At 50.8% G+C, this 20,854-nt stretch overlaps 1 protein-coding gene across 1 annotated transcript in view; it reads right to left on the bottom strand.

The window, feature by feature from the left end:
• The window catches only part of RAB6B (RAB6B, member RAS oncogene family), a 60,317-nt gene that overhangs the window by 14,945 nt on the left and 24,518 nt on the right, over positions 1 to 20,854 (bottom strand). Inside the window, exon 2 of the mRNA XM_044754433.2 lies at positions 17,545 to 17,603. Within this exon, the coding sequence (XP_044610368.1) occupies positions 17,545 to 17,603 (59 nt within the window). The remainder of the gene's footprint in view (positions 1 to 17,544; positions 17,604 to 20,854) is intronic.

Here is a 20,854-nt window from a genome sequence, read left to right on the forward strand (position 1 = left end):
GACAGACAAGTCACCAGATGACATGACAGGAATTGTGCCATCTGGACCAAGCCCTGGCAAAGCTCAACCCAGTGGCCTCTGGAATCATAAACACCCTTTACTGGACATTCCCATACTTTCTCTCTATTACCCCTCACAACAGCCTGACCAAATTGGTGGTAATGAGGAAACTAAGACTGAAAGATGCCAACTGCCTCTCTCCAGCTCTTTCCCACCTTTAGTCCCCCTTTCATGCTGCTCCTACATCAGATATATGTCCAGTTCCTCAACTGCCTACTCTCTCAGACCTGTTCTGACCACACTCCCCACCAAACCAGGCACTGAGCCACCGCAGACCTTCCCACAATTGTACAGACTGCCAAACACAGGCATAGTCCTGCGGTATGGCTGAGCCATTGGCTCCGCTCAAAAACACATTCCTAAGTTTTGCTTCCAATAATGCCTAAGTAGTTGGCATCAAACTAACCTTCCCACAGATAGCCATTATAAACTCTGGACAAATACAAGAAATAACAATTTGCAAGCACTGAAGAGTCACCAAAAGAAGGCAGAAAATGGAGGGGTTACAATCTCTTAAGGAAGGGGAGAGAACAAAGTGAGATCCTACATTTAACCAATCTTTCCCCTGAGGTAACTCCCTAGTCCCACCAAATTAGAAGGATGTGGTAAACACCTCAGGCTTTCCACTGGAACCCAAGAAGGGCCAACTTTGGGAGGAAGGACATCATCTCAGGACTAAGGGTTACACCAGAGGACTAAGGGAGAAACCAAAAAAGACCTATCTTAACAAAGTTTAAACACGGTAAGCAACCCCTTCCAAAAAAAAATAGTTGCCCATAATTTAATTGTCTATTAAAACTCAACACTCTTCAGAGGATGGTAACAGAATCTAAGAATCTCTACAACTTATTATTCACAATGTCCAGTACACAACAACAAAGGTTTAGACATGTGAAGAAGCAGAAAATTCTAGCCATAATCAAGAGGAACAGACTCTCAAATGACCCAGATGTTGGATTAGCAGAGAAGGACTTTAAAATAATTGTAATAAATATGTTAAAAATATAAAGGAAAAGATGAATATGATGGGTGAATTTCAAGAGATATATGGAAACTCTAAAACAAAAACTGGAAATCCTAACACTAAAAAATATAATATCTGAAATAAAAATGCATTTGATTTGAATAACAGCAGCTAGGACACTGCAGAGGACAGGCGAGTGGACTTGAAGAGAAGCCAAAAGACACTGTTCAAACTGAAGTGCAGAGAGGAAAAAGATGCAACAAAAATGAACAGCGTCTCAAGACCTTCTAGGACAATATCAGGTGATCTGACGCATATGCAATTGGGTCTCACAAAGAAAGCAGACAGAATCAGCAAAAAAAGTTTTGAAAAAATAATGGCTAAAAATTTCCCCAATGAATTTTTTCTAAGATCTATCAGCGCACAGTACCAAGAAGCTCAGTGAACCTAAAAGAGGGTAAACACAAAGAAAATCACACCTAGGCATGTTACAGTCAAACTGCTGAAAACCAAAGATACAGAGAAAACCTTAATAGCAGCCAGAAAACAGAAAGACAAATTATATTCAAGGGAACAATGACAAGAATGATGGTTGATTTCTCATCAGAAACAATGCAGGACAGAAGACAATGGAAGATAATGGAACAACATCTTTAAAGTTTCAAAAGAAATGGCAACCATCACGTCAACTTAGAATTCTATAGCCAGTGAAAATTTCCTTCAACAATGATGGCAAAACAAAAACATTTTCAGATAAGGGAAATCTGTGATAATTTGTCACCAGTGAGCCCTCATTATGAGAAATGCTTTAGGCTAAAGAGAAACTTTACAGATGGACATTTGAATCTTTAAAGAAGGAATATAAGAGCACCAGAAATGGTAAATCTACGAGTAAATACAAAAATCATATGACTTGTCCTTGATCACCTCCTACCTCCATCTGTATCAGCAATAGTTCAGAACATTCTCAGGCCCTTTGTTCTGCTCATGCTCCATCCTTAGCGTGGCTCACTTTCAGAAGATGGCCTCAAATCTTACTTTAACAACATTAGGCATAAACCACTTCAATTCCTTGGTTTTACGCTCTAATATAAAAACAATGATAACCACAGTAACAATGACTAAACATCTGAGTACTTATCATTTGCCAGCTACTGTGCTAAGTGTTTCACAAGCATCACTTAATTTCATCCTGATAACCTGTTATGAGTTACGTTCTTTAGATTTGTATGTCACTGCTAAGAAAACTGAGTATGAGAGATGTTGAGTTAGCTGCCCAGCATCAACGGCTGGAAGTGGCAGAGCCATGATTCAAAAGATATTTGCAAAGTTGTCTCCATGTGTCCAGCCTTATCCCCACATCCCTCAGGGCTCTGAGTATTTGCTCCTTCTCCTGTTCAAAGCAAGCTTCTTTGTTGGGGTCCTCTGGGCTCTGGTCCTCCCAGATGACGCTCTCTCAGTCACTGCCTTTCTCTTCTTTTATCTTCAACCTCTCATTCTCTACTCTTACCTTTCATCCAAGAAACGTTCTCAACGTTCTCACATCGTTAAAAAAAATTCCTCCTTGTCACTAAGGAGCTCTCTAGCTATCTGCCACTCTCTTACCTCTCTTCACTTGGTATGCTTCTTGGAAAAGGACCCCAAACCCACGGTCTCCTCTTCCTCTCCTCCCACCTGTTGCTTAACTAGGGTGAGCTGGTTTCTGCCCCTCTGCCCACTGAGGCTGCTCTCACTATGGTCGCCAGTAGCCATTTCATCTGCAAACTGTAAGGACAGTCCACAGGCCAGACTCGACTTGATGCACCTGACCCTGTTGACCAACCCTCTTCCTTGACATGCTTTCTTCCTTTCCTTTTCTTGACACTACTTGTTTCTCGCTTTCTCTGCCTCTCTAACTGTTGCTCCTTATCGGCCTCTTGCAGGATCATCTTCCTTTCTCTGTCCATAAAACATCGGTGTTCCCTACTGTTTTGTATCAGGGGACATCCTTTATCTCACAGCTTCAAATGGGATGTGCTGATGGCTTCCGAATCTACATCCCAGGCCTCACCTCTGTCCTGAGCCACAGATCCAGGTATCCAACTGCTGACTAGACATCTCCATCTACTTGTCCTCTAGACATCTCACTAAACATTGTGTGACCCACACGGAGCCCATCATCTCCCTCCAAACTTGCTTCTTCTACTCCCCCTACCTTGGTGAGTGGTACCTCTACCATCGTAGGTGTCAAGCCCCTGGAGGCCCTCCTGAGTCCCCCCTCTTCACTTGCTCTCTCGTCCGCTCCCTCACATCAAATGAATCACTGAGCTGACTACTTTGCTTCCTGAGTGTCTCACCTGTCCCTTCTCTCCATCCCCACCACCACTGCCCCAGATAAGACCTCCAACTTTTATCTGAATAACGTCAACAGCTTCCTGCCAGGTCCCTCTGCCCCCAGGCTCTGCCCTTATAACTAGTCTTTCATATAGCACCAGTGTTAACTTTCTAAAACAGAAATCTCACCCTAGCACTCCTCACTCCCTAGGAAATGGTCCAGAACCTTCAGCTTGGCCTACAAACTGTTAAGGGCCTGCCCCCTGCCTCCTATGGCCTAATTTTCCCTTGCCCAGCTGGCACTTTATACTTTAGTAATAATACTCTGGTCAGGACTCCACATACATAAGTCACTTTGTTTCTAATGCTGTTCCCTCCCTTGGAATGCTCTTCCACATGGTTAAAACCTATTCAGAGTTCAAGATTCAGCTGCTCTGCAAGTCAGTTTCTGAGCCCCCAGCTTAGCCTCAGGTCCCTCATTTAACAGTTTCTCTACTAAACTGGAAAAACCTCATACTGGTCAGTCTTTCCCATTGGTCAGTGATTTGAGGATTCTCAACACAGACCACTGGCTTCAGAATCCTCTCAGGAGCTTGCTAAGCATGCAGATTCCTGAGCCCCACCCAGGCAGAGAGGATCACAATCTCTAGGGTGTCAGTCTGGGAATCAGAATTCCAGACAAGCACAGATAACTCAGATGGGCAGTCAAGTTTGCAAACAACCGCCTAGACTCGGAGCTCATGCTGTAGTCAGTCTGAGGCTGTGGCGTCCAGGCGGAGAGGCAGGTCCCCTGCCCAGGGTGAGAGCCGGGCATGCAGAAGGTGCTATTCACGGATGAAGAAACCAAGGTCACATGGGCGGTGGTGACACAGGCAGGATTTGAACCCACGTCTCCATGACTGCAAAGCCCCTGCTTTCGACTGCTCAGCTGTACTCCCTCTGCTTCCTGAAATCCATTCATTTCTGAAGCTGTCACCGTGCCCCGAAGCTGTCACTGAGTTTGCATGGGGTCACATGGTGGCTGGCTCCCTACTGTCAGAATCTTATGGTCATTAGCCATAATAGCTCAGCAGAACACATTTAAGAGGAAGTTCATTTGCATTTTAAAAACAACCACCACCAAAGTTGGCTCTCTAAGGACAGAACAGAAACAAAAACTTCTAAGATGGCCTTGGCTGGGACTTCATTACCATAGAATTTCTAGCTCCTTGGCATCATCTATTTTTTGAGACATAGGCACAAGCAGTTGGCCCCACACTACTGCCAGCTGGAGCCCATCTCTCCAGCCAGGCAGATCTGCAGGGAGAAGATGGTCACGATCTCCCCTGGGCAGCTCCTTTCTGGAAAACAGTGTAAGTAATACTCATTCACTTACTCATTCTTGAGTGCCTACTGTGTGTTAGACACAAAGCAGAACAAGCCCTGGTCCCTGCCCATAAGGAGCTGTTCCCTTCTCTGGAATGTTCTTCCACATGGTTAATACCTACTCACAATTCAAGACTCAGCCTTGAACTTCCAACCTTGTGGAGAAGCTAAGATATGCACGCAGAACTGTGGGCCTTGATGGATGGAAAGTAGCTTGTGGGGCTCTAAGGGTCCAGAGGAGGGGGACCTTGCTTCTGACTGATTTCGTGAGGAAAGAAAGGGCAACTATCCAAGTCCTTGAGTGAATACGTAATTTGCAGGGGGGAGTCAGGGGGGTATTGGAGGATGGGAGGCATGGGGAACAAACCCCAGATGGAGGGAAGCGGAGAGGCTGACTTCTGTAATAGCCAAGCTCCTATCAGACCAACCCTCTTGTGGATTACTACAACAAACTCTGAACAAAATCTAACACACATCTCTCTCAAGGCACTAGAAAGGGACCAAAAGCAGGTAGAAACTGGAGGAGGAGAAGGGAACAGCACTGGGTGAGGCTCATGTTTTTAGGACCACTCGCTTACCTGAGGGCAGTCCCGGTGGGAGTTGAGGGGTGGCTACAACTTGGCAAGAAAGCCGTGGTGCAACTGTTTGAGAAATGAGAGGACAGATCGCAAAGCTACCACGGCAGCCAGAAAGCAAGGAAAATCCTAGAGTGAGAAAATCACAGAGAGGGAAGCCCAACTTCTGCAGATAAATGCTGTGCAAATCTCTGACCCAGGCAGCCTACCTGAGACTGAAAACCAGACAGACAGACAAATCTGAACAGAACTTTCAGCTGCTGCCCACCACAGGGAAGAGAAGTGAGAAGTGGATGCAACCAACACTCTTCCAAAGGAACAAACGGAATCTAGTCTTCATCACAATGTGTAGGATACAACTTAAAATTACTAGACATATGCAGTAAAAGCCATATTCAAGAAAAAAGAGAATAAACAGAGACCAACCTTGAGGTGATCTAGATATTCAAAGTAGCAAGTATCTTAAAGCAGCTAATATAATTATGCTCAATACATAAGGAAAAATATGCTCATAATGAAGGCACAGATTTTAAAATCTCAGCAGAGAAAGTATAAAGAAGAATCAAATACAAATTTAGAATTGAGAAATACACTATCTGAAATTTTTATACTACTGATGGACTTAACAGTAGGTAGGAAAAGACAGATGAAACGGTCAGTGAACTTGCAAAGAGATCAACAGAAGTTATCCAAAAGGATAATATGGGGACACCAAACGAAAAGAACGATGAGCTACCTGGGTAGGCCACGCTCGCCTACAAAAGGCCCAGAAACCATGGTGTTTCCGTTACCTGCCACAACCCACAACCCTCTCAAAGGCCAGCATGAGTCACACAGGTGTGTGAGCGTGTATTGATGGGAACGTGCATATGAGGGCATGTGAGTAGACTCACGGGTGAGTGGAGAGGCACACGTGTGCATGCAGCTGTGTATTTATTTGCATGTAGCAGTATGTTTATGTGGTAGGAATGGGCAGATCATGCTTATGTGAGGATGAGTGTGGGGTGGGGAGGGAGTCACTTCTGTTTTGAGGGTAAAGCCCAGATCCATGATATGCACATAGCCCTGGCCACGCCAGGAGGCTGAGAGGCTGAGGTGACCAGGAGCCTTCATAGGCCCTAGGGAAGATGGTGGAGAGGAGACAGATTTCTGCCAGCAAACCTAGGCTCCCTGTCAATGCCTCCCAAGGCAGACCACGGCCAGCCCCAGAGGATCTGGCATGCAGGTAGCAGGGTGCCCCACCCCCACACAAATGGACCTGGGTCGGGTCATGTGCCCAGAGGGCCCCAGCTGTTTTCAGTGCTCTCTGCCAGTGCTTTGGCAGGGTCTGAGTACTCTGTGGTGAGTTGGGAAGAACACTGGATTGGGAGTGTCCTCGAAAACCGACAGCCTCTCTGGCCCTCAGCTTTCATCTCTGGAAAGGGTATAATTACAGCTTCCTTCAAGGACTGTTGGGTCAAGTGAGTTGGACTACATGAAGGAACTCTATATAAACAAAAATGAGCACTGACCAACTGACCGAGAGAGCTCCAAAAGAAGCTGCAGAAACCCACCCCACAGGAGACCCTCCCACATGTTTCTGTCTGGTTATGGGCAACACAGCCCCATGAGGTGATCTACAGCATAAAAGTAAACTGTGCTCAAGCGTTTCTGGGAAAGGCTGCATATTCTAGCCCCCAGTGGAGAGCCACAGAGCACAAAGGCATAGGAAAGGCTCGGAGAAGTCCTGCATGGAAGAAACATGAACAACTTCATGTAACCCAATGTTTCCCAAGCTGCTTCGCCCTAGGAACATTTGTGCTTGTAATTCCTGTTGACATCCCAGGAAACTAGTGTTCCCTGAGCTTTAGGAAAGGCTGACCCTCAAAGAGTCGGGTTCTAAAGGAGACCACATCCCTCTACTAGCTTGCCACGGTATGTTGGTGAAAGCATTCATTCTGTGTACTTCATTTCCTCTTGTGAGGTATTCTTGCTGGTAACTATTCCACAGGGATGTAAGAGGATAACAAGATGAGAGGAGCAGCAGGCTTGACAGTGGGGACTCTCCTGCCAGTCCAGGATCTGCACAACCCCTGCCCCCCACCTCTGCAGTGCTGTCTGAGCCTCCTGTCTGCACGGTGCCCCTCTGAGGAGGCTGGGCTGTACTCTACATGATTAGATGGCCCCAAACCCAGCAATGCTTATTTATTCCTTTAATATCGTCATGCTTGTAAACTACTGTTCATGATCAATGGCAGGCACTTCATTTTATATAAAATACGAGGAAACTTCACAAGCACAGATTTCACAGCTGCATCCACATTCATCTTCTTCTGAAGGTGGTATTAAACAGGGGCAACAAGGACTCCGGCACGTAGTGCAGAACAACGTACATTACACGCCTCCTTCTGCACAAAAGCGCCATTGGCCCAGTGGATCCCCGAGGAAAGAGATGTTTCCTGAGGCACTTGTTGAAATCATCTTTGCTATGTGCATTTATTATGAAATATAATTTTGCATCCACATTCTGACAAGACTCAGTAATAAAGTCTGCAATGGAAATCTGCATGGTAATTCACATAAATTGACTCAAGACTCTCTTCCCAGAAAGAGAAATCATGAAAAGGAGTGTATGTGTGTCTTCTTTTAGCCCCCGCCAGGCCTTGGCCCATGGCTGGGGAAGCATCCAGAAGTGGCAGAAAGCAGCTGGGCATGACAAGCCCTCAACAATGAAGGGGCTGTCTGTGCTCTGCGCCAACAACCATCAGATGAGAGTATCCAGGTAAAGTCATGCAAATTAGCATGCAAATGAGGCTGGCAAAACTTAAGGATTCAGACTGGCAAGTGGGTGCTGTGGGGGAAGGCGACAGCAGCCTCTGGAAAACACGCTGGGCAGGGTCTGTCCTTGCCAGCAGCTCCACAATGTGCTCTGGGGGAAGGGACGATGGCTCGGGAGGCCACAGCAAAGGTACCTGAATTCTTTCAGACACCTCACAGCCTCAAAGTCTGCACAATCCTGGTGACCACTTTCCTCCCAGTGGAGAGGGGTCTGTGCTAGTCACCACCCAATTTAACTATTTCTTGATTGCTCTTTTTTTTCCTGTGGTCTGAAACATCAACCAAACAAGATGGACCATCCAACTTTAAATAAGGGATTAAGTTTCATCAAAATTAGTCAATTCCTTCAAAAGCCACACAGATGCCCCTGGATGTGTGGCCTGAAGCTCTCTGAGAGGTCTCCTGAAGGGTCACAAATGGACCCAAGTGTGCAAGCCCTCTCCTTAACAATTAGGGCCAAGGATGCTCCAGGTGGTGGTCTTTTGAGAGTGTCTAGGAGCTATCTAAGCGTAACCTACAATGTGAACTAGGAAAGATTACTAAAATTTAGGGCAGAGAATTGCATTCCTGGGTCCATTTAACTCATGAAAGGTAGCAGGTGCTACTGGTGGATTCACTCAATGCCCACTGGCAACCTCTTACTCCCTTGTTTGCCTAGAGACTGTAAAAGTGAAATTCTGCTTTCCCAGCCTCCCTAGAGGCTAAAGGTGATCATGTGACCCACTTCTGGCCAATAAGACATAAGCTGCAGTCTGCTAGACGGGGAAAGGACTCTAGGGAAGCTCTTGCTTTTTTTCTGCCTTGAAGGCAGAGGTGATGTCTGGAGCAGCAACAGCCAGCCTGCACGACGATGAGAACCCACACAGCAAGAAGGCAGGACGGAATGACTGCAAGAGCCTGGGGCCTGCCCGATGGCATCACCGCACAGCTGTGCCACCTCAAGTCCCACCACAACTTCTTGCACCTGGGAAACGAAAGCCCCTCTTTGTTTAAGCCACTGTTAGTTAGCTTTCTGTACTAGAAGGTGACCACATTCCTAATTTGTATATGCTTGACAAAAGAGAGGGAGAGAAGGGCAGAGGAGAGGAGGGAGGGAAAAGAAGATGTCAGAGCATGGGCAAGCCTACCCTCAGACCAGAACCAGGGAAATGTCCAAAGGGAGCACGTGGATGGCTGGCGGTGCTCGGGGGGGGTCCCTGAGGGCATGGTCATCTTGCCAAGCTGACAAGCATTCAGGGGGATTTCACTATATAAGATTGTTGCCTCTCATTTTGACCATAGAACCAACGTTTGCAAAAGATGGAACTCCATTATATTAGTATAATAAAATCATCATGTTGCCCAAATTGACCAAGGACTGGAGTCTAAGGTTCTGCCAGAAGCCTGGGGTCCAGTGTCACCTGGCAGAATGCAAAGCACTGCACAAGTGCACACGCAGGGATGGCTGGGAGGCCCTTGACTTCCCACAAGGACGCGCTGTTAGCCTGACTTCCTCATTATCACCTTGGTTTGTCGTAGAGTTGTTGCTGTTGTCTTGTTTTGCTTTTCTCTACAGTGTACAGTAATGCACATTCGTATCGACAGTGTTTTTGGTCTGTAATTTTCCATCATCTAGACTTTAAGACTTATATGAGCTATGGTTTAAATACAAATGAACCACATTTCTGCTGCTAAAGTTTGAGGCCACTGGTCTAGGTGACATAGGGGTTAAATCCCATCCAAATAATTTCCAAGTTAAAAAGAATGCAATCCTAAGAAACCAGGACGGTGGCCCAGAGTCTCACCTAAGTGACAGACCTGGGATCTGAACACAGGCCTCTGCAGGCAGCATTGTTCTGCAGGAGAGAAAAAGAGCGGAGCTGTAAAAGGACATGCTGAATCCTTCTCCGTGGTGTGTGACCTCACTCTGACCACCTCTACTAGGGGCCGAAGATCCTGTCCCTGTCTCCCCCAGGTGCTGGGTGGTTAGCTGAACACCACATGGGGACACAAGGCACCTTGGATTCTACGGAGAAAGGCCCCTCCTTCTGGTCCTCCACCTCCTCTCTACACTCTGACCCAGAAAATTCCTCAGCCCTAGGGCTTCAGGAATCCAGATTCTGCCCCACCTCTCCCGGGCCCGGCCCGTCCACACAGCCGTTTTCAAATGTCTTCCCTTGGCTGTCCCATCATTACTTCCCACCCCACTTTTCATTTTTCTTTGTGTTGATGGCACTGATATTCTTCCAGGGTGTCTGGACAGAAACCCAGGGCCCACTCAGGCCTCTCCCTCTTCTGCACCCCACAGACCACTCTGTTCGCTCACTCCTTCCACTGTCCACGTGCCTCTCTCCTTGGCTGAGGCCCCTCGCTCATCTCCCACACAGCCCTGCACGACTGCTCAGTGACCCCCCCACCCCCTGCCCTGCCCTTCCACACAGAGCTGCATCCAAGGCTGTGTACGCGCCACCTGCCACCCCTGCCCTGGCCCACCCCTCTACACCTGTCTCCCACAAACTCTGGTGACTGTGATCTCATCATGCCCACCTGAGGAACCCTCAATAGCTCTCCATTTCCTGCCCATGAGCCCAAGCCCCTTAGCTTCCAGGGCCTTCCACAGTCCCAACCATCTAGGCCCATCGTCTCCACTAGGCACAGACTGGGGCTCATGGTACTTTCAGGGGCCCACAAAAATGTTTCTTAACTTTTTAAATTTTAACTTCTTTTAAATCAAAAGAAAAATGAATATAACAATAATGAATAAATAACAAGGAATCCAGCCTGGATTATATTCATTGTTATAACAACACAGTTGTAAAATAAAATTTTTAATGTACGTATTATATATATTTTTTTTTAATGAAGGAAGGAGCAAGGTGCCATGAGGCAAAAGTGCCTAAGACATGAAAGTCAAAATGCAGCCAATAATCCACCCACAGGCCTCACTCCTACCCTCCACTCGAACAGAGAGAGCCCCCTCCACCATGCGTGCACAGCACTGGATCGTGACACCTTGGGCTTCCACAAATGCTTCTCCGTCAGCACACTGTCATTCCTCTCTCCAACACAGCTGCATCACTTCCGCCCTATCCTTTCCCACTCAGCTCCCCGCCCTCTCCTCCAGAAAGCCTTCTTCACCCACTAGAACAGCCACCCATCCCTGCCTTCTCTGAAGCTCCACATGCCCAGGGACCACTCCATTAGCATAGGGTTCTCCTCCCACTCTTCAGGAGCATCAAGAGTTGCTGCAGAATGGGAGGATATGCAGGAAGGAAGGCGGATGACAGCAGTGTTCGTGATGATGTGCACCGCTGGACCACACTCCAGGCCGCCGAGTGAGGCCCCACCCCCTCCTCTTTACCAGCACACCCACCCAGGATCTGGCTCCTTGCAGATCTGCAGCCTGGCTGCCTCTCAAAGTTGAGTGCCCAGCACAGCAAGATGTGCACATACATGCCCTGGCTGATGGACTGGCGACAGTGAGATGGATGCCCCACCCCTATGCCCTGGGGCTAAGGGCCCAGCCGCCTCCCCTGGTGCCCGCACAGCATGCGATTTGGCTGATCTGAGTCTCCTGCCTCTGCCTCTTCCTGATCAAGTGCTCCATGCTGTGGCCACAAAAGCCATCTCCCCCAGACCCTATTCACTGAACTGTCACCTCTGATCAGACTGTGCCTCTTCATCAAGGTGAACCCCGGGGCTCCTCCCCTTGTCCATCAGAGGGAATGACAACCACCTGGTTGTCTCTGCGCTGCTGTGAGCTCTGTGGGGGCTTTACTCATCTCCCTCCAGTGACCCACAGACAAAAAGGGGTTCAGTACCATCAGCACCTTACCCCCAAAGTCCCCACCCCTTTCCTGTCCCCTGGCCCTGGTGGGGGAGGGGACCAGAGACCAGCGTCCATGAGAGTGTGGGTGTGTGTTCAAAAAGAAAATTCTGGCTTGATCCATCCCCAGGTCCTTTTTCCTCATTCAGCCCCACTTCAGGCCCACCAGCAAAGGTGGCATGGGGACATTCTAGGTGTGGGGCTTGGCTGCCCAAGCCGGGCAACCCCCAGACCACCTGGCTGAGTGTGGCTGGACAAGTGTTAGCAGAACTTGCTGCCCCAGACCTCAGAGCACCAAACTCTACACCGGACAAAGCAGAGCTCCCCACACACCAGGATCCCTCACAAATGCCCCCCACTGAGCGCCTGGGATGGGCTGCTGTGTGGCCCAGCCACAGCTCGGCTCCTCTGAGAGGCTAACTCTGTACTGCAGGGGTGGATCGTCCGGGTGGGGGCAAGTGCTGGTTTGGGGGCTGCGGAGCGGCCCGATGGGCAGCTGCAAAGGGTCACTGACCAGGCCGAAGTAAACCTATTTGCTTTATCAAAACAACTTACAAATGTTACACAAAGAAACATCTGATCATTTGGAAAAGCCTTGTGAGAACAGAGACCTGCTGCCAAGCTATGCTCCCAGGAAACGGCTTCCCTGGGTCAGATGCTGGGCCGGCAGCTTGCGAAGGGCTGGGGGCCTGGAGTCTGTGCTTGGAGGTGAGGTGGGGCCAGACCATGCTGAGGCCCAGGCCAGAGAGTCTGGTCCCCAGTGGGACCAACTGGGAGGTGCAAGGACCCCATAGAGGGTTGAAGAGTGTCCCCCCAAAATTATATTCACCTGGAACCCCAGAACGTGACCTCATTTGGAAAAAAGGTCTTTGTGGATGTAATCAGTTAAGGGTCTTAAGATGAAAAATCATCCTAGATTTAGGGTGGGCCCCTAAATCCAATGACTGGTGTCCTTACAAGAAGAGGAAGAGGGACACAGAGAGCAGGAAGTCACGTAAAGATGGAGGCAGAGATTAGAGCTATGTAGCTCCAGGCCAAGGAACGCCTGGAGCCACCAGCAGCTCAAGTGGCAAGGAAGGATTCTTTCCTACAGCCTTCGGAGGGGGCATGGCTCTCTTGCATCTTGATTCTAGACTTCTGGACTCCAGAATTGTGAGGGAATGAATTTCTGCTGTCTTAAGCCACTGGGTTTGTGGTAACTTGTTATGGTGGCCCCAGGAAACTAAGAGAGATTCAGGAGGTGAGAGGGGAAAGCCTCAGGGCGGAGCAGGCAGCTGGCTGAGGGGTGAGAGCTCCTCAAGCAACCCCTGGGTCTGTGAGGGTGCAGTGGACACGGCCATCCTGTTCCCTTCCCCAAGGCTCCATGGGACCTAGGGAAGGCCCCAGCACAGGCAAAGCCTCACGGTCCTCCAGAAACGGGCCTCCACTCTGGGAGCGGGCGGGTGAACTCGGGCAGGGAGGGCCTCTCCTAGTTAGGCTGGTTTCCTAACTTGTGCTGTGGTGGGAGGTCCAGGGATGGCTGGCGGCTCCAGCCTTGGCTATAAGTTCACCTCAGTCACCTCTGAGATTTTAAAAATGCTCATGCCTCAGCCAGCCTGTGAATCTCCCAGCCGCCCCCCAGCAGGTAGTGCTAAGGTGCAGCCAGGACAGAGAACCCGGGAGGGACCCATGGGAAACCCCAGAAGAGTGTTGCTTTGAATCCTCCCCTCTCTTCCCCCTACAGCCACCTGCCGAGGCCTGAAACCTCCCATTCTGGCTCCGGTGCAGGTTTCAAACCGGTGGCCCGAGGCCCAGGCCTGCAGGTGTGTTTCATCTGGTCTTTGGGAGGAGAGAGGGGGGCGGGGGCGGGGGCAGGCCCACCCAGAGGGTCACGTCTTATCACAGCGCAGGCACCAGAAGGTGTCTTCCACAATAAATGTTGAAAGGAAGTACTTAGTCGGGATTTTATCCAAGAGAGTCACTGCAGACATGAATCTCACTCACCAGGCTGTTTGTGAGTCTTGATTTTTCACTTCCTCAAGTGAGTGGATTTAGATGCAGTGATGGGTGGGGCAGTGAGAGGCTGGGGAACAGATGTGTCAAGAGGAGGACAAGGTGCGCATGTGCAGGAGTGCTAGGCAGGAGGTGACAGAAGACCTGCTTTCCTGAGGCCCGCAGGCCGACAAGGTGGCATCTCCTCGGGCCCTGCCAGGCAGACAGGACCCTCTGAGAGGTCTAGCAAGGGAACCCAGCTCTGCATGCCCCGGTCCTCACAGGGCATCAGGCTAGCCCCTCGGGGCCTCAGGCATGTTCAGCCCCAGGCCGAGGGGGAACTCACTGACTGCCACCCAGGATGGGGCTGAACCCCCTCTGCCCTCCGTGCCCTGGGTGAGGGCAGGGCCAGGTTCTGTGACCAGGTCGTTTTTTCCTATTGTCTCTCCAGACACAGAGTGCAGCCCTTGACAGACTGCTGTCAGAACGAGTGAACGAGGAGGGGGGCCGGGACAGAGCAGGAGGCACCCAGAAAGGATGGGAGGGAGGGAGGGTGACTCCATCTTGGGAAATGACTGGGCATCTCTGCTAATCGAGGTGGGGGCTCCGCTGGGCTGTACTGGCTGATGGACAGGACAGGACGTTTGTGGGAGGTGGTGGAGAGTGGTTACTGTGGTGGGGGACGACTAGGAACATCCCCCAGAGCCCACGGGGATGTTGTTTACTTCCCAAATGTCCCTGCCACCATGTTAAGAAAGACAAAGACAAATAACATTTCCCCCTCTCCATCTCCAGAGAATTCATTAAAATGAGCCTGTGTGTGCACAGAATTGGACCCCGGCCTCCCAGCCTAATTACCACTAAAGGGTATTGGGAAAGAAATTCGACCCGCTGCAATAAAAAAAAATGTGAGGAAAGCCTGCAGTGGGGAGGGCACGTGCTTCCCTCTGGGCGAGGACATCTCCAGGACATGCGGCCTCTGTGGCCCCTCCATCTGGAGCGGTCTAAAACCAGGGCAGATGGCGCCTCTCCAAGCCACTGTGGTATCAACAGGACTGGACACCAGCTACGGACGGTCCCTGTGCTGGGCCCCCGAAGGCCACAGTGGATCCAAGAGTCCTGGCCTCAGCCACGCCCAGAGCCCATGCGGGAGCCAGGGCACACGGAAGTTCCTATAGAGCAGGGAGGCCAAATGAGCCCTGAGGACCCGAGGACGCTGTGCTGGGGAGAGGGGGCCCCGGGGGGCATGGAGCACAGGGAGGGCCCCACCCGCACAGCAAACATGTACTCTGAGCCTTGATGAGTCAGAAGAATTTTTCACAGCAGAGAAGAGGAGAGGGAAGGCAGAGGTGACACCATGAGGTAAGGCACGGAGGTGTGATGGTGTCACTGTATGGGCAAGCAGGAGGCCCAGTGCACCATGGGATGCAGGACAAGCAGTGGGCAACGGAGATGATACCAGAGATGGAGGTGGGCTGAGATTTTGAGGGCCTCAAACAACGCAGGGAGGAGCTGAGGCTTTGATCCACATCAACGAGGGCCCCTGCAAAGGCCCTGAGGCCACTCTGCTGCCCATTACTATCAAGAACACCAACCAGCCAAGAGTCTCACTGTTTTCAATGGGATACCAACAAGAGGCATTATAAATAACTTTATACTAAAAAAACACTAATAAAATATCTGAGATTATACACACATAGACACACACATACACACACATAAATGAATACCAAGTCAGACTTCAGAACCAGCCAGTCAGAGCTGTAATCTAGAATGCAGTAGAACTCCCCTATCAGAGGAGAGGCCTCAGGCAAGCCCGCAGTGGTACCAAGCCCAGGCCCGGAGCGGACATGACGACGACAGAGCGTGGCCGAGACATTCCAAAGCCCACGCCCAGGGCTGTGCACATCACCCGGGGCCCCTCTCCCAGGGCCTCATGTTCTCACCCTGAGTCAGTTCACACCGAGTCCACTAGTTACCTGGTATTTCAGACAACAGCAGAGGAAAAGCAGGGAGGCAGAGAGGAGGGCCGTATTTGAGGCAAAGAAGATGATGGGTCCAGAGGCAGACAGACAGACTAAAGAGCAGACACAGCACCGTACTCTGCAGTCAGCTGTGCTCTTCGTCCTCTGTGAGTCCAGGAAGGCGAGGGACCTCTCAGCACAGCAGTCCCCAGTGTGTTCTATAAATTATACGTCCTTGGAGGACTCGATGACAAAAGGATTCCATGATCAAATACATCTGGGAGATTGTGCACACCACATCCCTCTTTCAGCAAATCAAAACCACACGCTGCTGTAGTAAAGGCTCTGAGAAGTCCTGCAGCAGAGAGGTTGACTCACTTTTGTCACCACTGTTCCCTGAATCCACACAAGCACTAACCTTCCTGCCAGGCTTTCTTCTCAAGTAACACCTACTAACATCTCTCTGGAACCAGTATCTCATAGAACCCACTGGCTTAGAAAAACGCATGATTGTTTGTCTCTATCTTAAGGAAGAAAACAGTATCTTTTTTCTTAAAAATAGTTGAAAGATAAAATTTGGTGCCTTTTGTGAAAAGCTACAGTTGCAGGGAAAATTCACTTTGTTGGCAAAATCCCCCCACTCACCAGTGGGGCCAGGAAAGTGAATGTTACTGACCCCCAGGAGCTCAGCCTTGGGGCCACCTGGAGCCACCGAGGTCATTCTGTCCGGCCTCCTGCCCATGCAGAGCACTGCAAGCCCATCACACCAGTCTCCCCAGGGAGGAAGTGCCTCGGCAACTGTGAGTGTGTGTTTGTGTGTGTGTGTGGGTCCAGTGTTCACATCTGCATGTGTGTAAGAAGGTCCAGTGTATGTGTGCGCATGCACGTGAAGGTCTGGGGTACGTATGTGTCCACATGTGAAAGTCTCATGTTCATGTGTGTACGTGTGAAGGTCCAGGTTGTATGTGTGCGCGTGTAAAGATCTGGGGGGGTTGTGTATACATGTGTGTGAAGGTCTGGCAAACGGAACCAGGCTTGAGGAGCAAGTCCTCTCCTGCTCTAACTTCCCCTCCCTCATTCCGCATCTCGCCTGCCTCCTCCACATGACAACCCCCCAAGTAACCAAACACGGGAATGTCTGCACCTGCCCGTGGGGAGCAAGAGAACACATGGAACCTGTCTTCTCTCTATTTTAGAATTTCTCCCTGGGAAACATTTCCTTTACTGAGGCGTGTATTTCAGAAGGGCTCAGGGATGAGGCCGGCCCCGTGGCCGAATGGTTAAGTTCACGCCCTCCGCTTTGGCAGCCCAGGGTTTCACGGGTTCAGACCCTGGGCACAGACACAGCACCACTTGTCAGGCCATGCTGAGGCGGCATCCCACATGCCACAACTAGAAGGACCCACAACTAAAATATACAACTACGTGCTGGGGGGACTTGGGGAGAAAAAGCAGGAAAAAAAAAGAAGATTGGCAACAGTTGTTAGCCCAGGTGCCAATCTTTAAAAAAAAAAGAACAAAAGAAGGGCTCAGGGTCTTTGCTGGGTTGGGGCCCGTGCACAGACAGGAAGCTCCTCTAAGGCAAGACGGACACCCTTGGATGCAGGGCCCCCCCTTTCCTCCCAGCATGAGCACGCCTGCAGAGAGGCTGGTGTGGTCCCCAGGTGGTGTCCCGTCTGCAGGCAGGTGCGGGGTGGGCCAGGACCTCACCTGGTATGTGTTGTCGAAGCTGTCGTACATGAACCGCGTGATCAGAGACGTCTTCCCGACTGCAAAACAAGAAGAGAGGGTCAGCCACGGGCCTGAGCAGGCTCCTCTGAGCACACCTCATGCGAAGGAGACAGACAGCGAAACAGAAGGCCAGAGCTGCAGCAACAGAAGTGGGAGGCCGACCCGGACAGGGACCCGAGGCGAGGCGGCCGAGTCTACAGAGTGGGCTGCAGTGGGGTTCCTGCCAGGCACCAAGGAGGAGGCCTGCCCTGTGAACTCTCACCACCCAGAGCCAGGTCCTCCATGGCCCACAAGAGCCTGACTGAAGCAAGGGCCACAAGGAAAGACTCAGAGCAAGTGGGTGTAAGAGAAATGCTCCTCTCACATGGCCCCTGTTCACTGGAAACACAGCCTTACCCTTGATCACAGGCTGCGACGAGGCAGGCCCTTCACTGCCTGTCCATTCAGCCTGGGCCCTGGGGGGAGGCTGGCTTCCCAAGGCCCCCGGGGGCAGGGGAAGTAAATGGGTCACTCCCCAGTGTCTCTCACAGCAGGACTATTTCTTGTAGTGTCTGCCTGACTGTCCAGCTCCTTGCAGGATGTTTAGCATCCCTGGTAAATGCCAGCAGGATCTCCAATCACTGTGACAAGCCCAGACTTCCCCCACATTTGCAAATGCCTTCGAAGGGCGGTAACACACCCAATCGAGAACCACCCATATGGCTGAGAAGCCAAGGTCTCCTGGGAGTCCTACAAATGCTGCTAATTTCCCAAACTGCAGGGTTTGGCTTCTGACCTACCCTGTGCAGGTCCCCTGGGGCCTGGCAGTGGCAGAAACGCCTACTGCAGCATTTCTGACCATCTGGGAGGGGAGGAAAGGTGATGGCTGATGAGGGAACATCTGTTAGGTCAGGCCCAGCATGGGGTGCTTCTCTATACTGTCTCACAAGTCTCTGCCATGGCCCTGGGAGCGAGGGCAGGACCGGCCCAGCTGAGTTTGGCTCAGAGCGCCTTGTGCTCCAGGCTGCCCGAGACAGACAACCTTGGCTGGCAAAGCAAAAGAGCCAGTGCCGAGAGTTCTCCATCCTGTTGCTGCCCGGTTCTCAGACAGGGTGTCCACAGGCTGGGCCTGGCTGGTGGCTGGTCAGTCCTGGATGGAGCAGGCAATCCAGCTGGGCTCCTCTGGGACAGGTGCATTTCCAGGTGCGAAGGTTTAATAGTGCTCCACATGAGAGACAAGAGTGAGCATCGCCAACAGTCGACATTTGAAAGGGGTAGGCAATCATCTTCTAGCCAGAGGAATATCTGACAGACTATGTTTGGGGCATATTTAGATGGTCCCATCTTTGACCCAGAATTGGTCAGGCGGATTCAAATCCTAGCCGGGGCACTGTTTAGCTGTGTCATTTCGAGGTGGTCACAGCCGCTCTGGACCTCAGTTCCTCATTTTAAAATGGGTATAACAGCACCAAATACTTCAAAGGGCAGTAGCACAAATTAAATAAGATAGTAAAAGTGCCAGGCACAGAGGAAATGCTTAAAACGGGAAGGAGGTAGCAGGTCAGTAAGAGCTGAGGCTGTTTCCAGAATATCAGATAAAAAAAATACCACCACCACTGTTGCATTGACCTGGTCCGTCATTCTCTTCATCTGGCTGTTCCTGACTTGTGTCCTTTATAATAAACTGCAATCCTAAGTAGCGTGCTTCCCTGAGTTCTGTGGTTCTTCTGGTGAATTATGGGACCCGAGGGCCATGAGAGCCCCTCAGATTTGTAGCCAGTTGGTCAGAAGGGCAGCGTCCTTGGGGACCCCCACCTGTGGCTGGCATCTGAAGTGGGTGGCAGTCTTGCTGGAGATTGTGCCCTTAAGCCTGGGGAGTCTGACACCAACTCTGGGTGGTAGGGCCAGGCCTGAATTACAGCACGGCAGCTCATGTCAGCACAGCCACATTTCCATTCTGAACACCTCGGGGGTGAGCAGCAACGCACCGAAGATCTCCTCTAATTTTACCTGGAAACCGCCCTGTGAGCTCCCGAGAGGCATTTAGTCTATGATGCCTTTCCAAATGCTTTAAACCTCCCCTTAAATTTCACATGAGGGTGAGCAGTGGGGGCTTCCCACACAGAAAGGCCGGGCTGCAAACTGCTAAGGGGACCACAGAGTGAAAAGGGGAACAACCCAGAGCCAGCAAGAGGCAGACAGAATGGAAGAGAACACAGCATCCTCCTTTTCCAAGAGACAGTGGAAAGTTACCACGTCCTGGGGAAGAGAAGGACTGGAGGGCCCACTGGTAATTCCCGAGGCAGTGACAGACCGCATCTTACACCTGGCAGGGGAAGGGTGAGCATTAGGGAGCAGTGTGGGGAGAAGGCAGGAAGACGCCAGTTTCCTTCCCTCAACTGGTTCTTCCCTGGGGCAGCTGAGCCAGCGGGGAGGAGAGACAGCAGAATTGCAAAAAGCCACTAAAGGAACAGGAGGTTGGTGGAGTAGCTGAGAACACAGAAATCCCTGCAAGTGCCAAGTCACCCCTTCTGGAGACACCAGCCACGGGCAGTGGAGTAGTACTGGCTTGTGGGGTAATGGCTAGGCGGAAGGAGAAAACCTCAAGAAAACAAGTTGCTTCTTGGGACTGTGCAGAAGAAACTTTGAAGGACGGGATCCTGGCCAGTGACAATATTTCTGAATATTCCCACAATAACCCTAATAGGCAACAGGTGAACCTTGTATTTATGGAGCATGCTCCAGGCACAGACTTACAGGACAGCAGTGAACATAAGAGACGGGACACCTGCCCGCGGGAAGCCGTAGGAATTCTGTGCTTGCAGCAACACTGTACCAAGCCATCAGCACCAGCCTGTTTAGTCCTCAACTCTGCAGCGGGTACTCATGTCACCCCATTTTCTACAAGGGAAAATGAGTCGACAGCTACTTGCTCAGGCCCAGAGCTGAGCAGGGCCAGGATGAGGTGGGTGGCCCAACCAGGAACTGAGATCCTATCCTCGACCCTCCTCGGCATCTCTGGGTCACACTGGCTGTCAGGAGTCTGCCAGGTCATTACTGCCACCACCGTGGAAGTCATGGAAGTCCAGCAGAGCCCCGCCAAGCCAAGACACCTTTTCCTTGGGACCGGCTAGAGGCAGGGGCTTCTTTCCACTTGAGCAGGGCTTGACCTAACCCGGAAGGTCAAGAACCAGGAACTGAGGTGCCCTGTGGGGCACAAGGAGGGCTCAGAAATCAAGGGTGGGTGGTCTTGAACTCCTGGGGCCCAGCACCCCACCTGAGGCCTGGACAGAACGACGGGCTCATCAGC

This window comes from Equus asinus, chromosome 21 (genome assembly GCF_041296235.1).
Source record: "Equus asinus isolate D_3611 breed Donkey chromosome 21, EquAss-T2T_v2, whole genome shotgun sequence".
NCBI classification, from domain to species: Eukaryota; Metazoa; Chordata; class Mammalia; order Perissodactyla; family Equidae; genus Equus; species Equus asinus.